The sequence below is a fragment of the Hylobates moloch genome, unplaced genomic scaffold, assembly GCF_009828535.3.
Source record: "Hylobates moloch isolate HMO894 unplaced genomic scaffold, HMol_V3 SCAFFOLD_6, whole genome shotgun sequence".
NCBI classification, from domain to species: Eukaryota; Metazoa; Chordata; class Mammalia; order Primates; family Hylobatidae; genus Hylobates; species Hylobates moloch.
The window spans coordinates 89,471,271-89,497,888 of NW_026652281.1; the positions used below are offsets into that span (position 1 = coordinate 89,471,271).

The window sequence follows — 26,618 nt, forward strand, 5'->3', positions numbered from 1 at the left end:
TATAGGACCACAAATAAGTAGAGTGACCCTATATCTCATTTGCTGAGGACAGTCCTGGTTTATACCTGTTGTTCTGGAATAATTGTTAATAGCACCCCCTTTCACTCTTCAAAGTGTCATACTTTGTATGATAGAATATATACATATTTAATTATATACGTATGATTATATATATCTACTTATATATACTTGTGTAAGTATAAGTATATATATCATATTTATTGTATACTATATTTATATTATTATACATGTTATATATCTACATATATAATGTCTACTTATAAGTAGATACATATATAATGGAATATATATATAGAGAGAGAGTCACCTACTTATAAGGGATCGATTAAAGAAGACAAGGTAAGTATTGATTCCTTGGTTATTGTTATTTCTTGGAAGATGGATTTACCGTTTACTTTGTGTTTTAGTTAAATAATATATAGTATATACTGACTAATAAATATGGTTTTATACATTTCTGGTGTTTTTCCTGTAGATGATCTCAATGCCACCCACCAACACTGCGTTTTGGCTGGTTCACAACCTCGGTTTAGTTCCACCCACCGAGTGGCAGAGGTAAGTGTAAATAAAAACGTGATTCACACCTAATTGGATGTGACAGAAGTGGTTGAATGAGCAATTTATCATAGAGCTTTGGAAGAGTATTTGATGGGAAAATTGCTTCCATCTAACTTGACTTTCGTCTCTGTTTACTTGCTTTTTGAGCTTTGGATTGTGTTGGATACAGTTTTAGAAAGCATATTCATGCCATGGGATAAGTGTATTTTGCTTCTTGGGGTTATGTTTCTTGGAGAAGGAAAACGCCATTGACAAGTGTTTATAGTTAGAGGTTTATTTAGAGGGTTGTATCTGTCAAGGTCAAGGGCAGGAGGTGACCAGAGGAATTGGGGCAGATTTTTGTGCTTGTGCATGTGTTAGCTGTGGCTGGGTTCCGACGTTGAGAATTTTCATTTCCCTTAACTTTTTGGTCAGACTTCTGGGGCATGTGAATGTAAATTAAAGAGAAAGTTACAGTGTTGCCAAGGAGTTTCTGAGCTCCACAGTTGTGTTCATAACCCAGACTTTATTGCTAAATTCTGCCACCACTTGCAATGGCCAATGGTTAGCTGTTCAGACTAGTTCAGAATGGAAAACTAAGAAATGAGAAAAACTCATATTAGTCATGTTGGGGTCCCATGTACTCAGTTAAGAGGGGTTCCAGAGAGCAAGGCATGAAAGGGATTACAAGTGACCTTCTACCTAAGCTTGCTATCCATGCTTTGCTTTATAGCTTGACCTTTGATGGAACTACAGGGGACAAGTGTGAGAAAATTGGGCGGAAGTGGTACAACAAGGTGGGAGGTACAGGTGCAAGGTCTTCCAGTGGCAGTACTGCGTGAGTCTGTACGGCAGTGTTGTGTCTTTTGGTCATTAAGTAGCTTTACCAGTGGACAGATCATATTGCTGTGTGGCAGAGAGAGAATGAATGAGTATTTAAACCAAGATGCCAACAAGCCCATCCAGCACCTCTTTCTTCCTTTCTCCCCTTTCTTCTCTTTTCCATTCACTCATTCGTTTAAATATTTGAGTGCCTGTTATGTGTCCAAAACTGTAGGCCTGGGAGATAGAGCCATCAACATGACCATGATGCCCACCACTTTTGTGAACTTTAGTTGGGGGGGACAAATTTTAAACAAATAAACACAGAAATAATTGTCTTAGAGACCTAAAAGGAGTTCTGTTAGAAAAGAGGGAAGGGAGGGAGGAAGGTAGGTAAGGACGAACAGAGGAAGAAAAGAAGGGAGGGAGGGAGGAAGGAAGAGAGGGAGGGAGGAGCAAGTATTTATAGAGCATCTAATATGTGCCTTGTATTATACACAAGGATTTCATTTCCCCAGTTATAGGCATCTGTCTTTCTAGCTATAACCCTCTAAGAATCCCTTTTTTGTGGACCACTTGAGTATATGGCTACTTAAGTGCACTCTTCTACGTCTTTCCTAATCTAATCCAGAAGAGTGAGTGGACAGTCTCATTAGTGCTGGGTTCAAAGGGATGTACAAAATGATAAAATGTTTGGGAAATATGTTCATGGGGATAAGAATCATACCTAATCATAGTGTTCTTATGAGGATTAAATTAGTAAATACATGTAAGTCTTTTTAGAACAGTGACTGGTATACACTCAAAGAAGTTCGCCACTACTACTATTATTAAATTACTTCTACTGCTACTACTGTCTTTTCATTTTATTCTGTTGAAAAACTAATAGGAGATAGGAACAACTAAAGCTCACTGTGTGGAAGGTTATTCTGTCTTCATTTGTATACTAGAGTGTACATAATAAAGCAAGAGAGATTAAATCATCAGCAAGTTTTGATTGTAGGAATTACTAATCAGAAGGGATTTCAGTTTGTTCTTTCTTCAACCTTTTGTTGAACTTTATATGTTCAAGGTATTCTTGTAGGGATTTGTGAACGGGAATGGTTATATTCCGTGTCTTTAAGATGCTTATAGTCTAAAGAGTATATACAGTGCAGAATAGAATGTAGCAGATAGCCCAGCTAATTTTTGTATTTTTAGTGGAGATGGGGCTTTGCCATATTGGCCAGGCTGGTCTTGAACTCCTGACCTCAGTTGATCCACCCACCTCGGCCTCCCAAAGTGCTGGGATTACAGGTGTGAGCCAATGCTCCCGGCCTAGATTTTAGTTTTTGATAATTGTGTCAGAATATTCTTGGGATTCAGTACAGAATGTCTTTTTAAAGAAACTTACATTTTATGAATAATTATATTTTGAATAGGTAGTTAATGCAAATGGTTCAAAATTAAAAAAAAATACCTAAGGGTATACAGTTAAAGTCTTTTTCTCCTCAGGCCAACCAGCCCCTCATCCCCAGAGGCAACCAATGTTTAAAGGTTCTTGTTACTCTTTTGGTGATATTTAATATATAAGTAAAAATGTAGGTAATTTCAAAAATATTTTAAAATATAAATGGTAGCCTACTATATATATGGTTCTGTAGTTTTGTTTCAGTAAACTTTGGTAATAATTACTCATCAATATATAGCTCTTATCGTGGAGTAGGTAATGGCTTTTTAGATATGACATCAAAAGCATAAACAACTAAAGAAAAAAACAGATAAATTGGACTTCATCAAAGTTAAAAACTTTTGTACTTCAAAGGGTACCATAAAGAAAGTGTAGAGGACCCATGGAATGGGAGAAAATATCTGCAAATCATATATCTCATAAAGCACTTGTATCTCAAATATTCCAAGAATTCTTAGAACTCAATAATTCAAAAGAGAAATGATCCAATTTAAAATGGCAAAGGAACCGAATTAACATGTCACAGGCTGGGTGCAGCGGCTCATGCCTGTAATCCCAGCACTTTAGGAGGCCGAGGTGAGTGGATCACTTGAGGCCAGAAGTTCAAGACCAGCCTGGCCAACATGGTAAAACCCCGTCTTTACTAAAAATTCAAAAATTAGCCAGGTGTGGTGCCACATGCCTGTAATCCCAGCTATTCAGCAGGCTGAGGCAGGAGAATCGCTTAAACCTGGGAGGTGGAGGTTACAGTGAGGTGAGATTGCACCACTGCACTCCAGCCTGGGCAATAGAGCAAGACTCCGTCTCACACACACAAAAAAAGAAGGTATACAAATGGCCAATAGACAAATGAAAAATGCTGAATATCATTAGTCACTAGGGAAATACAAATCAAAACCACGATGGGATAACATTTTACACTCACTAGGATAGCTAGAATAAAAAAGACAGTGACAAGTGTTGGTGAGGACATGCAGGAAGTGGCACCCGCGTGCACTGCTGGAGGGAATGGACAGTGGTGCAGCCACTTTGGGAAACAGTCCGGCACGTCTTCAGAAGGTTAAATCCAAAGTTACCCTATGACACAGCAATTCCATGCCTAGGTAGTTTCCCAGGAGTGATGGAAACTTCTACAGGAATGTTCATAATCACCAAAAAGTGGAAACAACCCAAAGGTTCATCACTTAATGAATGGATAAATAAAACGTTGAATATTATTGGGCATTGAAATGGAATACAGTAATGATGCATGCTACAACATGAATGACTCTTGAAAACATATGAAATGGAAGCAACCAGTCACAAAAGATACATATTATATAATTCATTTATATGAAGTGTCTAGAATAGGTCTCTCTATGGACATAGAAAGTAGATTAGTGGTTGCCTAGGGTTGGAAATGTTGGTGGAAATCAGGCGGGGTTGGGGGTGACTGCTAAATGGCACAGGGTTTCTTTTCGGGGTGATGAAAATGCTCTCAAATTAATTGTAGTGATATTTGTATAACTCTGTGACTATATGAAACAACATTGCATTATATGCTTTAAATGCTTGAATTTTTTTTTTTTGTGAGTAAATATAATTTTTTTTTTATTTTTATTTTTTATACGTTAGGTTTTAGGGTACATGTGCACAATGTGCAGGTTTGTTACATATGTATCCATGTGCCATGTTGATTTCCTGCACCCATTAACTCGTCATTTAGCATTAGGTATATCTCCTAATGCTGTCCCTCCCCCCTCTCCCAACCCCACAACAGTCCCCGGAGTGTGATGTTCCCCTTCCTGTGTCCATGAGTTCTCATTGTTCAATTCCCACCTATGAGTGAGAACATGTGGTGTTTGGTTTTTTGTCCTTGCGATAGTTTACTGAGAATGATGTTTTCCAGTTTCATCCATGTCCCTACAAAGGACACGAACTCATCATTTTTTATGGCTGCATAGTATTCCATGGTGTATATGTGCCACATTTTCTTAATCCAGTCTATTGTTGTTGGACATTTGGGTTGGTTTGAATTTTATGATACGTGAATTATAGCTCAATAAAGCTGTTACCAAAAAAAAAAAAAAAAACCTATCTCAAACTAGGCCTGATTATAGATTATTTAAATAAAACAAAACACTATACATCCAGAAAAAAATTATTCCACACCCTGCCCCTCTCTCTTTTTGTTTTCTGCAACCATAGTTCATTAAAGTAGTTTTCCTATTGTTGAGAAATTTAGGTTGTTTCCAATCTTGCATGAAAATGCATTTAATAACCTATGTAGCTCACTCCATACTTGGGAAAGTAAACGTGCAAGTAGGGAAACTTTCTAGATAGAAGTCATTTTAAAAAGATGTTGTAGACTGGGTGCAGTGGCTCATGCCTGTAATCCCAGCAGTTTGGGAGGCTGAGGCGGGTGGATCACTTGAGGTCAGGAGTTTGAGACCACCCTGTCCAATATGGTAAAACCCGTCTCTACTAAAAATACAAAAATTAGCTGGGTGTGGTGGTGCACACCTTTAATCCCAGCTACTTGGGAGGCTGAGGCAGGAGAACTGCTTGAGCCTAGGAGGCAGAGGTTGCGGTGAGCCAAGATCACGCCACACCACTGTTCTCCGGTCTGGGCCAGAGAGTGAGACCCCGACTCAAAAAAAAAATGTTGTTGTAGAGGTTGCTGTGGGACAAAATGAGTGGTCATTCACCTTTATTCTTTGTGGGGTTTATTTTGGCAGGAAATTGGAGTTGCCTGCCCTTATGCACCCAGCACTCTGGGATCTTCATATTAAAATACATATTAGTCAAGCTTCTGTTTCTTGGCACAGAAACTTTGTTTTTCCCAGACTTGTTGATGTCGCATTGTATAAAATGGCAGTAAATGTGCAAGGAAATTTTATACCAGAGGGTTAGCCTTCAAGGTTATTTACAAGGGCTCAGTTTAAATTATAAATAATAAAACCAAAATATTTTAGGGATACATTTTCCTAGTTGGGACTGAAGGGTATTTATAGCTGACTTTTTATTATTCTAGGAAATCATTTTAATATCAAAACAAGCAGATGCACTGCCTATGTGCATCAGCCTCTTTTCCAACATATGATCATTTATAAAAAGGAGTTTGTCCATTTGACCTCTGTTTTGCTCCCACGGACTCAGAGAGGGATGCACTAGTTATCTGTTTCCTTGCTGAGGCCCAGGTACTAAGTTATGCCTTTGAATAATGTGCCTTGAGGGCATAAGCCAAATATTCTCCATTATTTGAAGAATCTATTCTGCCAAGGACTGCCACTGCCTAGTGTATGCTTTTTGCAGAAAAGAGAAATGAGTTCTTTGCCTTGTGATTATAACTTCATTTTTCCCCTCTGTCATTATAGAACCATTTAGTGTGCTTTTGAACCAGCTCTGCAGCCTGGTTACCTTTCTTTCCTATCGTTAGTCTCAGGGCATTTGAGATAAAAAGTCAGTGTCCTTGACTTCTTGGTTAACCAGTTATTCATCCAATAATTATTTATTAAATTTCTTCCAGTTTTCAGACTCAGTTCTAGATGTTGTAGTATATATAGAAAATGTATTTAACATATATAAATAGGGTGTTAGCCTCAGGGACCCAAACGTTTAGTTAGAGATATGAGGTCCATGTAAAAGAAAACCAGCAAACTAAGTGGCCCAAGTGAGGCCAAACTGGCAGCACAGAGCCCAGTGGAACAGGCCACTCTAGTAATTCTTGAGTTCAGGAGTATAGGCCGGGCACGGTGACTCATGCCTGTAATCCCAGCACTTTTGGAGGCTGAAGTGGGAGGACTGCCTGAACCCAGGAGTTTGAGACCAGCTTGGATAATATAGCAAGATCCTGTCTCTCTCTACAAAATAAAAATTTAGAAAAATTAGCTGGGCAGAGTAGTGCCTGCCTGTGGTACCAGCTATTCGGGAAGGTGATGTGGGAGGATTGCATGAGCCCTGGAGGTTGAGGCTGCAGTGAAACATTATTACACCACCATACTCCAGCCTGGGTGACACAGCAAGACCCTATCTCAAAATTAAAAAAAAAAAAGGAGTATAGACTGAGCCGTGGGGGCAACAGGTGAATTCACACCCAGGGACAAATATGAACAATCCTAGGAAGGGTGGCATAGTAAACTTAGATTTTGCCCATAATTGTGATTGCTGGTTCTGTCTCAACAGTGCTCAACAGGAACCTTGGATTATATTTTACAACGCTGTCAGTTGGCTCTGCAGAATATCCGTGACGATGTGGACAATGATGATGTCTCTTTGAAATCCTTTGAGCCTGCAGTTTTGAAACAAGGAGAAGAAATTCATAATGAGGTAAGGACTTTCTTTTTTTTTTTTGAGACAGAGTCTCGCTCTGTCACCCAGGCTGGAATGCAGCGGCATGACCTCGGCTCACTGCAACCTCCACCTCCCAGGTTCAAGTGATCCTCCTGCCTCAACCTCCCGAATAGGTGGGACTACAGGTGCATGCGCCACCACTCCTGGCTGATTTTTATATTTTTAGTAGAGACGAGGTGTCATCATGTTGGCCAGGCTGGTCTCGAACTCCTGACCTCAAGTGATCTGCCCACCTCAGCCTCCCGAAGTGCTGGGATTACAGTCTTGAGCCACTGTGCCTGGCAAGACTTTCAAGAATTGTGAAAGATCTGAGATTCTACCCTACTTGCAAGCTAACAAGTTAATCTGCCACAGTTTCATATTGGTATAAGCCATGAGACTCTTAGGTCAGAGATGGAGGACAGGTTATTATGTACATCAATAGCAGTCACCAGAGTCTCTGTATTTTTGTGTTAGTTCACAAACTTATTCTGTTCAGGCTGCAGTAACAAAATTGCATAAACCAGGTTGCTTCTAAACAACAGAAATTTATCCTCACTGTTCTGGAGGGTAGCAAGTTCAAGATCAGGTGGCATCAAGTTCAAGATTTGGTGTCTGGTGAGGACTTGTTTCGTGATTCATAGATGGCAGCCTCTCACTTTCCTTAGATGGTGCAAGGGCCAGGCAAGCTCCCTGTGGTCTCTTTTATAAGGCTACTAAAGTCTTTTATGAAAGCAGAGCCTTCATGATCTCTCACCTCTGAAAAGCCCCACCTCTCAATGCCATCTCCTCGGATGTTAGGATTTCAACATAAGAATTTTGGAGGGACATGGCCGGGTGCATGCAGTGGCTCACGCCTATAATCCCAGCACTTTGGGAGGCTGAGGCAGGCGGATCACGGTCAAGAGATCGAGACCATCCTGGCTAACACAGTGAAACCCCATCTCTACTAAAAAAAAAAAAAAAAAAATACAAAAAATTAGCCGGGCGTGGTGGCAGGCGCCTGTAGTCCCAGCTGCTCGGGAGGCTGAGATAGGAGAATGGCATGAACCCGCGAGGCAGAGCTTGCAGTGAGCCAAGATCGCGTGACTGCACTCCAGCCTGGGCAACAGAGTGAGACTTTGTCTCAAAATCAATCAATCAATCAAATAAAATAAAATAAAAAAGAATTTTGGAGGGACATACACATACAGACCATAGCATTCTCCCAGCTTCTGTTTCTATAGGGCAATGCAAAGTAGGCCAGATAACATGTACACATTGAGGAGTTACATTATAGGACAGGAACCATGAGCTACGGGAACCTAGTCTTTTTCAAAGGATAATAAGCATGCCTATCTTTTGCTGTAGGTCAAGACACTGTCTTTGTCTTCCAAGCCTATATGCACACCTGCCCTTTGTTCTGGAGGGAGAAACTCTCTCTGTCAAGGTTGTTGCTATATACACATCCTTGCAATGAGAGTCTATAACACGGGACAGTCATTGCTTACTCACAAGACACGCAGAAGCACAAGAGACTCATGAAGAATAGTCTCCCGGCAAAGACTGCTGGGAATTGAGGGTAGGCCCTGGGAGCAAGTGTCACTGCCTTGCTTTTCACTGATGAAATCAGTTGCAATTCTGCAGTCTGTGAGACCGGCAGGTCTGGATCCCATGGGTTAAAGTTTCGCAAACTCTACTTTTCCCACTAATACCCTCTCAATATTTGCTTTATCTTTGGACCACATACATTGTTTAGTTACTTAATATTTTACTTTAAATCAACTCTTTTTTAACATGTATACATTTCTTTAAAAAGGAAGCTTTATATTGCTACTTTAAGTGGAAATCCAGTATCATTAGCCAAAAGAAAAAGTATCCAGAAAAATAGGTCCAATGAAAACAGAGTAATGTTATTACATTCCAGCAGATATTCTTGTCTGGAGGTGGCTCTGAGCCTCAAGTTTCCTCTCTTCGTGTTAAGAAGGGAGATTAGTGGTAATGGTTGCACAGCTTTATACATTTTCTAATAATCATTGGATTCTGCACTTACAATGTGTGAATTTTATGGCTGGTAAATTATACCTCAAAAAAAAAACCATTAAAAGAAAAAAAGGAGACACTAAAATGTGGTAGAGAACTGAAGTTCATTCACCAATCTGAGACTTTCTTTTTGATATAATAAGAAGGATTGATGGGGAATTTGGAGTTAAAAAATGTTCTCATGCATCCTTTCTATAATTACTGAGCGTGTGCCAGATACTCTTCTGGGTGCTTTAGAATATACTGGTAAATAAAATAGACATTCTAGTATAGGGAGATGATGGTAAGTAATAAACATAATACATTGGTAAATTATACAGTATGTTAGAAGTTGATAAGTGCTACAGAAAAAAAAAAAGAAAAAAAAACAACAGAGCAAGATGATGGAAATTGAGAGAACTAGAGAACCTCCCTGTTGAAAAGATGTCCTTTGAGCAGAGAATTGAAGGACATGAAAGAGAGCCATGAGGATATCTGGGGAATTGCATTTTGGGCATAAGGAACAGCCACTGCAAAGGCTGTGTGGTGGGGGAATGCCTGGAGTCCATGGAACAGTCCAGGAACAGTACTGTTTGAGTGGAGGGAGTAAGGCTGCTACTTGTAGGAGAAGAGGTCACAGAGGTAGTTCCAGGAGACTGGGGAGCAGCAGATTGTATAGGTCCTTGGAGGCCCTTGTAAGGACAAGGCCTTTCCTTTTTACTCTGCAGGAAATGGGGACCCATTGAAGAGTTTTGAGCAAAGGAGAAATAATGTCGTCTCCCATAGTGACATACAATGTCTTTTTAATGTCTTTATAAGTTATTTAATATCTTGTGAGCTGCTCCACACTTTGTGAAACATTGTCATAATCTCCAGAACCACAGGGGAAGCAATTCTGCCTTTCAGGGGACTAGTAACCACTTCTAATACTGAGCTCCAGTCTGACTTGCTTCCCTTCATTGTGCCTGACGGGTGTTCTACTTTCTCTCTTATTAGTCCCTGCTGGAGACGTTGCTGATAGCCAGAACTTCAGGAAAGAATACATTTATGGGCCTGATGACCTCCCTGAATTAGACCAGGGAGCAAAGTTATGTCTTTCTCCATATTTATAGTATAGAAATTCTAATCTCGAAATTTACTTATTTCCTTCTCAAAAAATCTCACGATTTTCAGTGTCAGACTAGCAGAATGGGTGCTTTCTTTAACATGCATACGGGCTATCGTATTTCCCTATCCTTTCTCATCTTTTGTGACTGACTGTGTTGTTTTGTTACCATCAATGGATGGGAGAAATCTGTAAAATCACACTGTGTATATAACAGAATATTGTCATCTAAGTCTATCTGCTTCAGGCTGGGTGTTGTGGCTCACACCTGTAATGCCAGCACTTTGGGAGGACAAGGCGGTGGATCACCTGAGGTCAGGAGTTCGAGACCAGCCTGGCCAACATGGTGAAACCCCGTTTCTACTAAAAATACAAAAAGTTAGCCAAGTGTGGTGGCGGGTGCCTGTAATCCCAGCTACTTGGGAGGCTGAGGCAGGAGAATCGCTTGAACCCGGGAGGCGGAAGTTGCAGTGAGCCGAGATTGTGCCATTGCACTCCAGCCTGGGCAACAAGGGTGAAACTCTATCTCAAAAAATATAAAAATAAAAAAAACCAAATTTGTCTGCTTCAGAAAGTGACTGGCTGCTTTTGACATTATGTGTTAAGGAAGTGGGGCAGAGATGTACTGTATCAGAAACCTCGGCCTCCTGGGGTTGAATAGAGAGATTGATCTTGAATTTAAATAGTGTGTGTGCCAGTCTTCACCATCCCCCCAATCTCTGATTCTTCAAGGTCATCTCCTTACTTTCACAATTAATTCCATATGTCAAGGCACATTGTCAGATATTGTTCTTCTGCCATACAAGTTGGCCTGGGATTTAGCAGTTGTATGCCCGCTCTCTACTTTGTCCTGTTGTTCAGTGAAAGCCCACGTGTCCGTAAGAGTTCTCCCAGTTTCTCGCTTGCTTGCTTCTTTCTGCAAGGCCATGTGTCTTTGCTGGACAAATCACAGGATGAAGCCCTTGGTTTTACATACTACAAGCTCTCAGTCTGTGTGGGTTGAGAAGGGGTTTGTTTTCCTTGTCTAGGATGGTTTCTAACTAAGCAGTTTTGGAAGTTTGGGCATATGTTTTGGAGTACCTTATTGGAGATAGTTTTTCCAATTTAAGATGCTTAGGAAGGCTGGGCGCAGTGGCTCACGCTTGTAATCCCAGCACTTTGGGAGGCCGAGGCGGGAGGATCACGAGGTCAGGAGATCGAGACCATCCTGGCTAACATGGTGAAACCCCGTCTACTAAAAATACAAAAAATTAGCCGGGCGCAGTGGCGGCACCTGTAGTCCCAGCTACTCGGGAGGCTGAGGCAGGAGAATGGCGTGAACCCAGGAGGCAGAGCTTGCAGTGAGCTGAGATAGTGCCACTGCAGTCTGGGCTGGGCGAAAGAGCGAGACTCCGTCTCAAAAAAAAAAAAGATGCTTAGGAAAGGTTCTTATTTAATTATAAGCAGAATCTTCCTCGATGTTATTAAACGGCCCACTTTCCTTTTTAAAGATAGTAAAATGTGGAATTCAGCCTCTTCTCTTAGTAAATGTCCCCTAGAAGAATGGAATGTTTGATGGTTTTGTTTGACTCTCATTTTCTTCTGATCAGACCTGTGGCTTCCTTATAACTACTGCAAAAGGGCCTTCGTAGGGTATCTCTTTGTAGGTAGAGCCTTACCATGTCTTCCTGGTCTAATTTCTTTCTCAGCGAAGTAACTTCTTTCCGTTATTACAGCGAGACATTAATCCCAAGGGGCGTAGTCACACATCTCATGAGGGAACTCTATGGCTGACTTGGGACCAAATCAAGAGCCTAAACAAACTTGGCAGAAGAAAAGTAGGTGACATTTGCTGACCCGTTGGAATGATGGATATGATTTAGAACTATGTGGTGATAAAGTGGCTCAGAAATATTCTTTTGAAGTCTTATTAGCTTTGCTCTCCAATGCCTAAGTGCCCAATGACTGAAGTCCAGATATGTGGGTTGATTCCATTTCTTTTTCCTCTTCTAGACTTATTTCCATTAAGTGCATTTTCAAAATCAGGGAGTTTGGTTTGTAAGTATCATGAAAACTTTGAGAGAACCCTGAGAGCTCCTACAGGTTGTCTCCCTGCTATTGACGTCTTCAGGGATGTGTCACCCGTGGAATGTTCCTTGGCCCCAAGTCAGCATTTGTCCTCCTGACGGCTTGCCTCTTATTTCTGCTGTGTTAGCTATGAGCCTCCTTTGACGGCCTACAACTCTGGAGAAGGGAGGAAGACTCAACTCCTGTCATGGTTACCACTTCATCAGTCAGTCAATATGGTTAGACATTGATGTTTGTTTGCTTTTTTAGCCCCAAAGTAATAAGGACTCACTGTATTTTGAGTCCTGACTCTTTGGTTTTGTGCAGTGTCCATGCTGTAGCTTTCCTTCCTAATTTCCAGAATTTATTAACTCAGACTCTGAATCAAGCAGGTGGAAATATTTTTTTGCCTTCTTAATTAATTTTAAGGAGAGAGTCAGCTACTTCTTTCTCTTGGCAGTGGGGGAACTGGTAAAGGTGGCATTTGATTAAAATCCTGTAATAGTTTTTACCCACAACATTGAAGTGAAAGAGGTCGTGGAGTTGAATAGAGGGCATGCCAGTGGACTTGATGTCCACAGAGACTGTATCTCATGGGCAGTACTATAACTCATGAATAAAATTCTGTTGGGAGAAGGTCTTCAGTGTTGTTGAACGTTTCTGACTGGCATTAGTGGGAAGGGATGGGCATGAATTGTCAAGGACATTAAAACTTTTCCTGGTCAGAAAATTTGTAAGATTGTGAGATGCTCGAGGACAGGAAGTCCAAAGCCTTGTGGTCTTGTTTAGTGTGCATTCTTGACATCTAGCAAGTGCCTAACAGTAGGCGGTAATTGTTTCTGTCTTACAGATGACATAGCTATTCTGTAGTGGTACCCACTTTTGAACTGACTCCAGAACCCATATTCTTTTTTTCTTTTAGAGACATAGCCTCACTGTGTTGCCCAGACTGGAGTGTAGTGGCGCGGTCATGGCTCACTGCAGCCTGGACCTCCTGGGCTCAAGTGATCCTCCTGTCTCAGCCATCTAAGTAGCTGGGAGCACAGGCGTGTGCCACCACAGCCATCTAACTTTGTTTATTTGTTTATTTTGTAGAGATGAGGTCTCACTATGTTGCCCAGGCTAGTTTCAAACTCCTGGGCTCAAGTGATCCTCCTGCCATGGCCTCTCAAAGTGCTGGGATTATAGGTCAGAGCCCTTATTTTTAACCGTGATACTATCTGCCTCAAAAGATAGTTTGGCATCCAAGGGAAGATGAAGGCATTATTTATTAAAATAGCCAGGGCTCTCTCTTTACTCTCTTGTCCAATAGCAGAGCCCCTAGATATAGCCTTCTCCTTGCTTCCAAGTTTTAATTTACTGAAATCCAGTTTCTAGTGTACCCTGATAGACTGGATGAACTAATTACATATGAGAATCTATTTCCAGAGTCACCATGGTTGGCAAGCCTTATCCATTCTGTCCTCTTCAACAGGCATAACCAGCCCAAAGACTGGAAAATCTTTTAAAACCTTTTCAACTCTTTCTAACACAGGGCTTGATGTTTTGCTAATAGGCTCTTTCCATAGTGTGAACAAATTTTATGTGAAATCCATCAAAAAGAACTCATTTTTTTTCTTGAAGTAAGTATGTTGTTAAACCTGTATCTTCACAGAAGTTGAACCACACTTGTATTAATTCTTCTTTCACAGTACTCAAGGTTACATATGTTAACCACTGTCTTTTAATAGCACAGATAAGTTCTAGCAACTGTTGTTTTAATATTGTCTACATTCCTTTTTTGTTTTGTTTTGTTTTGTTTAAACAGCTTTAACTGAAATCAGCCCTACATAGCAAACAAACATTTACTTAATGTAAACTAAAACCTTTTCATATGACTTGGTATTCTCAGGTTACTTATTTGAGCCATTTTCACCATTGTTAAATCTTCACAAGTTGCTTTTGTTTGCCTCATGAAAGTTCAATATGGATAAACACACAAAAAAATTCTTTGCAGTAACAGGTGAAGATTATAATAGCTCCATGTCTATATATGGAACATGATCACCTTAGCAAAGCCAGACAACCCAGCCTGAAGCTGTGGTGGCTCCACATTTCTTTAGCGGGCAGTGGTAAAAAGAGTATTTGAGATCAGTAGCATTGTACCTTGATTTTCAAGTTGATGAATGACAGAAGACTTAGAAAATGGATAGAAAACAATTTTTTATATTTCCATAGGTTAACTCAGCCTCTCATCTAAATATGTTGGGATTATTTTAGTTGCAAGGGGCAAAACATTCAACCTGAACTAACTTAAGTAAAAACAGCTTCAGGAATAGTTTGATCAAGGGTCAGTTGATGTCATCAGGATGTGGTTTTTGTCTTTTCGTCTTGCAGCTACCCCTACTATGTTGGCTCCATTCTTCCCATTGCTGCCAAAATAGCTGCAGAGTCTTCTTCCTGTAGTTTCTGATAGTCTTGAGACTTACTGTGATTGGACATATTCCTATTCCTCTCAATCCTAGTTCTGTAACTAAAGAATCTAGTGGGCTGATTGGCCTAGACCTGGGTTGCATATTCCACCCCTGGCATTGGAGCTGGAGCCTCCTCAGACCACCTGGGCTATTTGGGGAAGGGATGGGTGGGATTTGGCTGGAATAGGAGGACTGCCAAGGTGGCAAACAGTTGAAGTTTACCATAGTAGGTTCATCGGAAGGAAAGTAAGTTACTTGATTATTTCTGATCTGAAAATCTGAAATTTGAGGTGCTCCAGTATTCAAAGCTTTTTAAGCATAAACATGATGCTCAAAGGAAATGTTTATTGGAGCATTTCAGATTTTGGATATGAAATGCTCGGCCAGTAAGTATGTAACACAAATATTCTAAAATCAGAAATACTTTTGGTCTCAAGCATTTCAGACAAGAGATATTCAACTCGTACTAATATGTTTGCTACTCTTCTTTTTAACCTATTGTCACCTGCCCTGAGTTGACAAGTGACAATTTGAATGGCTTTGTCAGTTTAATGTATGCCTCCATAATTAGTTTTATATGTATAGGTTAAGATTATCACCAGCTCCTCCTGGCCCATGGATAAATTATTTTAATTTATTGTAATTTAAGAAACTTATAATTAATATTTCCTAATATGTATCTGTGTTTTGCTTTAATACCAGCCTTAAATAAAGACATTTAATAAAAACATATTCAATTTATGCCTTTCCCATCAAACATAGTACAGCCTGCTTTATAATTAGGATCTTAGTATTTGTTGTTGATTGACTTATAGTTTCCTCACATCTGACTCATAAATGTGATTGAAAACCCCTCTCTGGCGTGAGCTGGGTTGTGTAAGAGAATTTCAGCTTTTTAATTATTTTATTTTATTTTATTTTGACATAGAGACTCTTGCTCTGTTGCCCAGGCTGGAAGCAGTGGCACAATTACAGCTCACTGCAGCCTCAAACTCCTAGGCTCAAGGAATCCTCTTGCCTCAGCCTCCCAAGTCAGCCAGGATGACCAGCACACACCACTGCGCTTGGCCAATTTATTTTTAATTGTTTTGTGGAGACAGCATCTTACAATGTTGCCCAGGCTGGGCTCAAATTCCTGGCCTCAAGAGATCCTCACGTCTCGGCCTGCCAAACTATTGGGATTATAGGCATGAACCAACGCGTCTGGCCAGACCTCAGTTTTAAGACTACTCTTTTCTTAGCTTTGCAGAAATGCTCTGGAGATGCCAGCTTACACTGGGAACTGGTTAGGCTGACCTTTCTCACCTTTTCTCATCCTATGGCCATCAAGTTACTGGAGGAGAATTAAGAGATGAAGTCATTGTCCTCGCTTGTCTATCACAAGGGTGTTAAAACCACCATCTTCTCTTTATGGTCCACAGGTCGAGTTTGAGTGGCTGAGGCAGTTTTGGTTTCAAGGCAATCGATACAGAAAGTGCACTGACTGGTGGTGTCAACCCATGGCTCAGTTGGAAGCACTGTGGAAGAAGATGGAGGGTGTGGTAAGTCCATGAGACCTGGGACTGTGTTTTCTGGGCTGCTGTGTTATACAAATCCTCCACTGCCTCATTTGCATAGGCAAATTAAGATTTAATTATTCCTAATTATCAAGTTAGATTCTTCTTGGTAAGGTGATGGGTATAGCCAGGATTTTGTCAGTACAACCTCAGTTTAGTTCAATAAGCATTTATTGAGTATTTTCTCCTCATAAGGCATGTGCTGGACATATACTATGAAGTGCTGATAAGAGGATAACAATTCAAAAATAATATTTAACATTCATTTGCATTTTTATATGCATCAGGTGCTACTCTGTTTTCTCAGTATTAACTTTAAAAATTTTTACAAGCAATGCTAAGAGGTATAGAAACTTTTCCAGGCCTTAATTTATGGATGTGAAAACTGAGGGGCAGGGAAATGAAGGGCCTCCCCCAGGGTCACTGAGTAAGTGGCACAGCAAGGTGGAAACCCAGGCAGGCTGGCTCCACAGCTTATGCTGTCAACCACTGTGATCCAACAGTTGAACAAGGAGAGGGGCACGAATATCACCAGGTATGACATTAGCTAAATTGAAATCTGGTAGTAGATGTGAAATGTTAAAAGAAAATCATAGTTCCAGAGGAGGGAGTATTACATTCAGACTACTTGAGCCGGCTGGGATGGTGGTGAAATGGCAGATGTGGTTTTTGGGGCCCTTGGATGCTGAGCAGTATGATGGGATGGGGGATCTGGGGAAGAACATTAGACAGAAACTAAAAACAAGGCCAGAAGAGCAAGTAGTGCAGATGATGTGGGAGGAAGTGTAGCTGGAAGAAGGCAGGTTGAAGCCATGTGGAGGTCTTGCATTAAGTCTTAATTTAAATAATAGTAATAATAATAATAGCAAACACTTACATAATACTTAAGTACCAGACATTATTCTATGTGTTTTCTATATAACTTCTTTAACTTTTATGACAACCTACAACATAGGTGTAATGTATTCCCCATTTTTCTAACGAGGAGACCAAAACACAAAGGGTTTGTGTAACTTCCTCAAGGTCACCCAGCTAATAGGTGAGTGAGCTGGAATTTGAACTCTAGAAGGCTGCCTCTGGGGTCCTTGCCCTTCACCACCTCATTGTTCTGCCTTCAAACAGTTGGATTTGGAATGTAGTAGAAAAGTGGTAAAAGCCTGCAAACTCTGGAGATAGTACCTCTGCACAGAATTTGAAATGTGCTGGAAACAATGAACTAATCTGCAAAAATGGATAGCTATTGCGAATCCCTATTTTATTTTTTTAATGCCACTTTATTGGGGTATGATTACCCTACAAAAAGCTGTACGTATTTAATGTGTACAACCTGAGTTTAGAAATAAGTGTACATTCATGAAACCATCATAGCAGTCTATGCCATAAACCTATCCGTCACCTCCAAAAGTTTTCTTCTGTCTTATTTGTTATAATTATTATTATTGTGATAAGAACACTTAACATAGGATCTACCCTAATTCCTACTTTATAATAATGAAAATGTCAAGTCACAACTCTGAAGGCCCCAGTTTAAAAGTCTGGATCAGAATCCAGAAGTCCTCACTTTCCAGACATCTCACATCTTTAAATCATACCTTTTCATGGATATACGTCTGGGGAAGGAATGTTATAATCCTTTTAATGTGTTAATAGTATCACAAAAATTGATTTCTCCAAAGACCTGAATCAATGCAAAACTGAGCATTGTGAAACTGAATTGGAGTTAATGAAAAGTCTGTGCCTAAATCTCCTTAGTCAGTTCTGTTCCTAAACTAAGCCTGTTATGAGTGCTCTCCATTTTTATGGGCTGCTTATATAAAGGCAGCTTCAGTTTCAGGGCAACATTTTTTCTCCCTACTGTGTAATTCTGATTCTGTCCATTTACATGAGTTAGAACCTCTTAACTTGATGAACCTTGGCTCTAAGACATCAGCTTGACTTTGAAGTTGTAATTTGACAACTCTGAATTAGGGTTGAAGAGCAAATAAGAAAGGAGCTCTTATTGATTTTTTTTTTTTTTTTGAGACGGAGTCTTGCTCTGTTGCCCAGGCTGGAGTGCAATGGCGTGATCTCAGCTCACTGCAACCTCCACCTCCCGAGTTCAAGTGATTCTCCTGCCTCAGCCTCCCTAGCAGCTAGGATAACAAGGGCCCACCACCATGCCTGGCTAATTTTTGTATTTTTTAGTAGAGATGGGGTTTCACCATGTTGGCCAGGCTGGTCTCCAACTCCTGACCTCAGGTGATCCACCTGCCTCAGCCTCCCAAAGTGTTGGGATTACAGGTGTGAGCCACCATGCCCAGCCCTTGATTTTGTTTTTTAAAAACCAAATTTAAAAAAAATTTGTTTTTGTTCAAGAGCTTTATTTCATTTTTTTTTTTTTTTAAGTAAAATCTGGCCCAGCATGGTGGCTAATGCCTGTCTTCTCAGCACTTTGGGGGGCCAAGTTGGGAGGATTGCTTGAACCCAGGAGTTTGAGACTAGCCTGGGCAGCATAGTGAGACTTTGTCTCTACTAAATCAAAAAAAATTCTCCATGTGTGGTGGTGCATGTCTATGGTCTGAGGTACTTGGGAAGCTGAGATGGGAGGATCATTGGAGTCCAGGAGGTCAAGGCTACAGTGAGCTGTGATCGCGTTACTGCACTCTAGCCTGGGTGACAGAGTGAGACCTTGTCTCACGTACACACACACACAAATAAAAAATAAAATATTTGGTATTGTGAGCTTACAAGTGATATTCATTATGAATTCATTTAAGGAATTTAGTTATATCTATGTAAATTTGTGTATAAATAATTTGAAGGTGGTGGCACATTCGTTAAGAGGAAATATCTTTTATTTGTTTTGTCGCTCTTGTATAAAAAATACTAAAAGGAAAAGCAATTCTGCGAACTCTCTGGCGCTGGTTTCCCAGCAGTTGGCGTGGCATTCCTAAGTGTTCTGAGGGAGATCAGTGGCCTCAGTGTCTCTCCTCAGCATGCCTTGGGATGATCTTCATCAGCAGAGTGAAGATTTAGGCCCAGATAAAAGGGATGTTTCTTCCAAATTAAATTTAAGCATTGCTTCAAGCCTTTTACAATGACTTTTTACAAATTCATAGTGATTTCTTTTTTCTATTGGAAAAGAGAACAGAATAATTGTTGGACGAGTCTATGGCTCTGCGGTTCTGTTCGTTTAGTATCATCTGGTATTTGTATACTCGGGTGGAATTGGCAGTGGCTGGTTAGATTTCTACTTGGTACCAGCCCACCTCATATTTTCTCAGTTGCAAGCAGTAGGGGGCAATGTTGAGCTACCAGATTGAGGCCCCAAGATGTTAGCCTTTCAGGAAAATGCATACAAAAATACCATTAACTGTCAAGAATTATCCCTGTTGCTTCAAGTTAGCTGTAATCTCCAAGATTCCATAACACAGGATATCAGTTGTGGGTTAACAAATTCAACAGCAATTTAACATAAAAAGTACAGTGTTTGGTGCACATTTGGATTCTATAGCATTAGACTAATCCAAATGGAATTTCTGAGTGTCCTCGCTTTGCTTCCAGGGACTATCTTACTCAAAATTATTATCATTTTAGACAAATGATTCTTTTTTATCTTTATGCTTTTTTTTGAATTGTAAAATCGTGTGTGTTGTGAAAGGATTTCTTTAAATCAATGCATTTTGTCTGTTTTGCAAAGTAACATCGATCTCTTTTGCTGAGAAAATAAAAAACCTCAGGGAATATGTGCATTACTTTTCCCCTTTTGCTTATGAATAAAGCAACCTTTATCGGCCCTTGTACCAGGGAAGAGACTTGCGCTGTGACTTCTGTCTTTGTGTTCTTTTTTCACTTTGTGGTTGGAAGGTGTAGTCTCAGGAAGGATATAGAAGAATGGAAAATGAGCTTTGAAATCGCTTTTCTTCCATTAATAGTAATTGCTTCACATGTCATAACCAGTCACATATTTCAAAAAGTTTAGTCAGCTGTCTCTAAAACTCCCCCATCCTCCACTTCCCATTTCCTGTCCCAGAAAACACCATTTTTATCACACTGTTTATTCTTGCCATTTTTTCTCCCGGTGGATAGTTTTACTCCGTCCGTGCTCTTGTGATGTAAATGTTAAACCTTGTGTTTGAATGGCATTCTGATAAAATATCACATTTTCCCTGAATATTACCTCATGAATTTATGAGCCATTAAGCCCAAAGCAACATAACGCCTTCTTATAACCCAGGAATTTAGTCTGGCCTTTCCCCTCCTCTTTGCTCCCTATCGAGGATGGCATTATAGCACTATAATACTATTCAAATATTTGTTTTTTATTTTAATTTTTTTAAAACCCGACGCACTTCCTACCCCCACCGCCCCCGCCATCCAAGATGATTGTATTATGAGAAGACTCTTCAGGATAAGAGAGAGTTACCATTTGAAAGAAACTGTACAACTGCTTTGCTTTCTGGGTAAAGAGAAATATGAAAAGCTGAAGTCTCCTGTGAGGTGGAGAAGTCTTGCTGTAGCCAGAGATTCAACGGATAGGCCATTCGTCTCTCAGGGTCTGGTATCGCTCTTTGCAAAACTGACATTTATTTTACCTATAAAAATGTTTTAACACTATCAAATTCACAATGATACAGAAAAGAATGCTAGGTGTGAAATCCTCTAAATTGATGACATTTATTCATTTCCTATTGACCTTAAAAAAAAAAAAAGGTCAATTTGGTATAATCCAGTGGAAATATTCGACAATCGTTTCCAGAGTAAACATTTTCAAAAGTAGTGATGATTTCGATACTGGAGAGAAATTCTTCTTGCTGTTTTCCTTGGTTTTTTCTTTTAGAAGAAAAAGTAGATCCTGATGGTTTTGAATGTTTTGAATTGCATTTCCTGTTCTGACAATTCCTTGTGCTGTTACAGCAATGCATTTATATGGCAGTTGGCCTTAATAACCTTTATTGACTTTAGTGGGTAGGAGCCAAGACTGGATTATTTTAATGTATCCGTTTTGAAACAGTGTAAAACACAACATATAATTATGTTAGGTAAGCTATAGGCTACATTTAATTCTATCCATTTATGTTAAAATTTGGCACAGGAGAGCAGAGACATGTGGAAAATGAGTAGGTGTTTTATTTAATAATGTAACCAGTTTCTTGTTGTTAAAGTTTTAAGAGAGAAATGTACTTAAGAAGGTAAAGGTTGTCCCTGACAAGTTAGTTATAATAGTTTAATTTCAAGATGAGTCATGCCTTTTCCCCTGCTATTTTGGCCTGTGTAAATCATCTGGGAAGGCCCTTGCCAGGAGCCTGCCCTTGGCTGTGTGGATGAGTCTTCCTCAGCATAGGCTACACTTCATGTAGGTTACACAATCATAAGGAATGATTGAGCCGAGCAGTAGTTTGTTTATTTTTGGAGCGATTAATGAAGTTCTCATCACAGTGCGTTAGATTAAATTCTTTCAAACTGAATACAGGAATAAGGCTGCTTTTTCATTTACTGAAATTTTTACTGAGTATACTGGTATTTGCTATTGTATTATAGTTCAATTAGCTAAGTTTATTTTAAACTTCCTTCTAGGATTGAAGATTTTGGGGGATGTGCAGAAGAAAGTGATGTAAATATAAATATTGAATTTTTTTGTTTGCATTAATGGGAAAGTCACCAATTTTTGTGTGTGTGTGTGTGTGTCTGTATAATTTTTTTCTCCCTTCTTTTCAGTGTTAATGTGCACATTAAGTTACATCAGCCAACATAATCCAATCTCCCATTTTTCAGGGTTAGGATTTCTGATTTAGGAGCAGAGTATATTATAGTAATTTAGGATCAGATGTGAGATGTCTAGTGGTTTTAAATTAAAATGTAAATTCTCTTTCTTGACTGGGGCAGTGCTGAGTGACTCAAGATAAGCACAGATTAGAGGTGGATAAAGAGTCATAAGCATCCAAAAATTCAGTTTCTGAAACCGGTGTGCAGACACTGAGTTTTGGGACCTTTACGTTTAGCTTTGAAAATTTGGAAAAACGAAAAAGTCACTTGCAGCTGGAGCAGCTTAAAAGCTTTAGTTTAAATCTTTGGTTTTTGGTTATCTTAAAAGTGTTCAGGGAAGCTTGGTTCTTTCCATTCTCCTTTCTACCCACCCACTCCAATTCCCCACCCACTCCAATTCCCCACAACTATATTGTTCTATTAAAACATCTGGGGAGAAATTTTACATGTAATTTAGCAATGAATTTCTTATAAGTTTTGATTCCTTTTTTGATTATCTTATGAATTTCAGAGTTTTCCATTTTTTTTCCCTGAGTATCTGTACCTTTAGTAAGGAATTTTACAAGAAAGTGTTGTGTATCCTGTCTTTTTGGGAAAAAAGAATATACAATTCCAAGAGAATTCAGGCTTAAGCCTCAAAAACACAGTGTGCTTCGAAAGCACAAAGGACTGTGTTTATGATTCTCTTTGAAGTGTTTTTGCAACTGGATAAGGAAAATTTTAGAAACCGTCTGATAGTGTTCAGGGTAAATACTTAAACCCCTTTAGAGAATTTCACACACAGATACTGTGCAGCAGAAAAAAGGGATACTTATGTTTCTTAAAGCTGCTACAGCCTACAGCTTTGTACTTAAAGACAGAGGTGTTGAATAGAATTCTACTGAGGATACATCCAGTGACAATATCTCCAGGAACATCAGAGCAAACCAGTGGGTAGGACTTTCTGTTTTTAACCCTTACATGAGCTGTGTGAGAGTTGAGCTTTATTGGTACCAAGTCCTAGGATGTGCCTGGTACATCTCAGGAATGTTAAGAGGATCGTTCCTAGTGCCTCTGCTCTGCACACAATAAGAACAACACTAAAAATGCTGAAGATGCTGAGACAAAGTGACAGGAGCTAGGCAATTCCAAGTGACAGCCTTGCCATCTCTCTTAACTCTTAGTGTGTGGAGAGAAAAACTGGAGTAAACAGCCAGGGTTTCTATTTTAACCTCGTTTCCGTAGGATTTGGCTAAATTTTGACAACCTTCATTAAATACACACACACATCTGTGCACACACACACATTTCACACATTCTATATGTAAAGAAAAAAAAAAGATGAATTCTGCTGCTTTAAATAGTTTTAACCACCCTGAAATTCAAATTGATGTAAAGGTGTGAAGATCCTGCTATTTTCCCTGGGGTGCTATTTTAGCCTTGGCTGCTAGAATTTATTTTGGATTGCTTTGACTAGTAGACTATCATAGCATTTCAGATATGAATTAAGAAACTCTGGTGCAAGATTGGAATGTCAGAAATTTCTATTTTTCCTGGAAAAGATATAACATAAAACAAATTATGTACCTTATTTCATCTAGGGTTTTTTTTGTGTGTGTGGGGAGCATGGTAGAGGGATTAAATTCAGCTCTAGTCTATTATTTACTTTATTATATTTACCTCTGAAATATCCTAGAAGAATCTTAGTCTAGAAGAATGAAGTAGTGTACAAAATAATAATAATAATCACCAGACCTACAGTTTTGAAAGGGAAGCAAGATTTCCAAAGGATGTCGTGCCATTTATTTGGAATATTATCAAGATGTTAGAATCTTTTTCCCCCAAGTTGGTTAGTGAATAATCGCTAAAACTGTTGCCTTTTGAAGAATATTGTTATGATGATCCAATGAGAAAGTTTGTAAAATATAAAACACACATAAATGCAAGGTATCACCAGTATTGATTTTAAAAGGAAGCGTGGACAGTCTTCAGCTGAGGAATCCTTACTTCGAGGCCGGTTGACTGAGTCTTCCTTATTGACAGCATCCCTTTCCTTTCCTAATTTTCCTTCCTCTGGAGCTGGGGTTCAGTCCAGGAGCTGAAGGGACTCACAACAATTTGGAACTCAGTGCTCCTCTTGCAATGCATCTATCCACTGTGGGTTAAATACTTTGGGAGGCTGGGCTTGGAATCTTTCCATATTGTACAAAAATGTCTCTATGGAGAAATGTGCTCCTAGTGCCAAAAAATGACTTACCAGAGAGCCCCGGGAACACATTCAGTTGGCCCTTCTGTGCCTTATGGGTAACATAACCACCATCCTGCTCCCTCCTCATTGACATCTGCAAAATAATGACCCTTTTTTAACCAAAGGGAACTGTGACCTATTTTTTTTCTGTATTACTGAAAGGATCTCTGTGATTATTTGTAGATGATATTTTTAATAGCATCTTTTCCCTAACAAGTTAAATGTGATTGACATTTTTTTTTGCATTTTCTTTGCATGATCTCAGTCCATCTGGAACCACCTGTGACAGACTCAATTGTAAATTTTTCCTTCATATTTATAAAAATCTCAGGCAGATCATCTTCTACTTGTTTCTTTTAATACCACTCAATGAATCTCCTACTTGTTTTTGATTGACAAAATTAGCTTTCAACTAAAAATCTGGAGTCTTCAGGCACTATTCATAATTAAATTTTAATGTTTTAGACATATCTGCATAGCCATATCTGCATTGGTTGTAAAGTCTTAGAGCTGCTGGTAGCTTGAACATATATAGCCCTCTTATTAAATATTATTAATTGAAATGACAAATTATGAAATATCCAGAATTATGCATCAGATGTTCTTTAACAGATGTTGGGGGATTAAGAGGTTTCATATTTTACTTAATGACATAAACTTTTCATGCAGTTAGCAGTGACATTTTTTAAAGGATGGCAGTGGTGGCATATACCAATGCCTGTAATACATTAATATGTTCCTGATACTGAAGTCTCGTGTCCTGGACACCTGAACATTGTTTGTGAAGGGTGGGCAGTCAGCCATCCAGTAATAAATATCTCAAAGGTAACATATCCAAAACCCAAGTTTTGATTTCTGTAATCCCTAGTGTTTCGCAGTTCAGTAATTTGAACCGTCCAGTTGCCCAGACTAAAACCTTGGGGTCTTCTTGATGTATCTCTTGATTTATCAGTGAATCCAGTTAGCTCTACTTTCAAAATATACTCATGACCTGACTACCCTTCACTACCTCCTGTGCTACCACCTTGGTAAAAACTACCGTTGTTTATAAAATAGCCTGCCTCTTAACCAGCTTTCCTGCTTCTACTACCCTATGTCCATTCCAATCAGAATGTTCCTTTGAGATACAAGTCAGGTCGTCATTTTACTCCCCTGTTTCAAACCTACTATCATGTTTAGAAATCCACCTTCCGGCCGGGCGCGGTGGCTCACGCTTGTAATCCAGCACTTCGGGAGGCCGAGGCGGGCGGATCACGAGGTCAGGAGATCGAGACCACAATGAAACCCCGTCTCTACTAAAAATACAAAAAAAAAAAAAAATTAGCTGGGCGTGGTGGCGGGTGCCTGTAGTCCCAGCTACTCGGAGAGGCTGAGGCAGGAGAATGGCATAAACCCGGGAGGCGGAGCTTGCAGTGAGCCGAGATTGCACCACTGCACTCCAGCCTGGGCGACAGAGCGAGACTCCATCTCAAAAAAAAAAAAAGAAATCCACCTTCCTTGCAATGGCCTAATGCCCTGCAGGATCTGTCCATTCCTCGACCTCCATCAGTGATCCCCCTCTTTCCCTCCCCTAATGTCTGCCTTACTATATCTAGAACATGCCCAGTCCACTTTTGCCCAGGATTTTTGCATGTGCCGCTGCCTTTGTCTGGAATGTCTGTCCTTCTGTAATTTACATGACTCTCTCCCTCATTTCATTCAGATCTCTGCTCATGTCACTTTCTTGGAGAGAGTTGCTCTGACCAAGCACTCTCTCATTGTAGCAGGGCCTTACTCTTTTCTACTGTACTCTTAACACTTTCCACCAACTGCAATTACCCTATATATCCATTTGTTGTCTGTCTCTACCTGAAATAATCTCCACGAGGGCAGCAGGGACTTGGTCTGTTTTAGTCACTCTTATTTCCCCAGCCTCTAGAACAGCATCTGCTTCATAGGAGGTACTCGACACGTTTGTTAAAAGAAAGAGTTCACATGAGGTCTGTGTTCTAGTCCTGCCTTTTCCTCCCACCCATGTTGATCAGTGTGGCCTTAAATCTTTTTTTTTTTTTTTTTTTTTTTGAGACAGTCTAACTCTGTCACCTAGGCTAGAGTACAGTGGTGTGATCATAGCTCACTGTAGCCTCAAACTCCTGGGCTCAAGTGATTTGCCCACCTCAGCCTCCTGAGTAGCTGGGACTACAAGCCACCATGCCTGACTAATTTATTTTTGTTTTTGCAGAGGCAGGTTCTTGCTGTGTTAACCAGGCTGGTCTTGAACTCCTGGCCTTAAGTCATCCTCTCACCTTGTCCTCCCAAAGTGTTGGAATTACAGGTGTGAGTAACAGCACCTGGCCAATAAATT

The 26,618-nt window shown here is 39.9% G+C and overlaps 1 protein-coding gene across 6 annotated transcripts in view; it reads left to right on the forward strand.

Moving 5' to 3' along the window:
• Positions 1 to 26,618, forward strand: part of FTO (FTO alpha-ketoglutarate dependent dioxygenase) — a 413,232-nt gene that overhangs the window by 175,725 nt on the left and 210,889 nt on the right. For all 6 annotated transcript variants that reach the window (XM_032157362.1, XM_032157363.1, XM_058440993.1 and 3 more), the window contains 3 exons: positions 497 to 576; positions 6,995 to 7,138; positions 16,168 to 16,287. In XM_032157362.1, the coding sequence (XP_032013253.1) occupies positions 497 to 576; positions 6,995 to 7,138; positions 16,168 to 16,287 (344 nt within the window). The remainder of the gene's footprint in view (positions 1 to 496; positions 577 to 6,994; positions 7,139 to 16,167; positions 16,288 to 26,618) is intronic.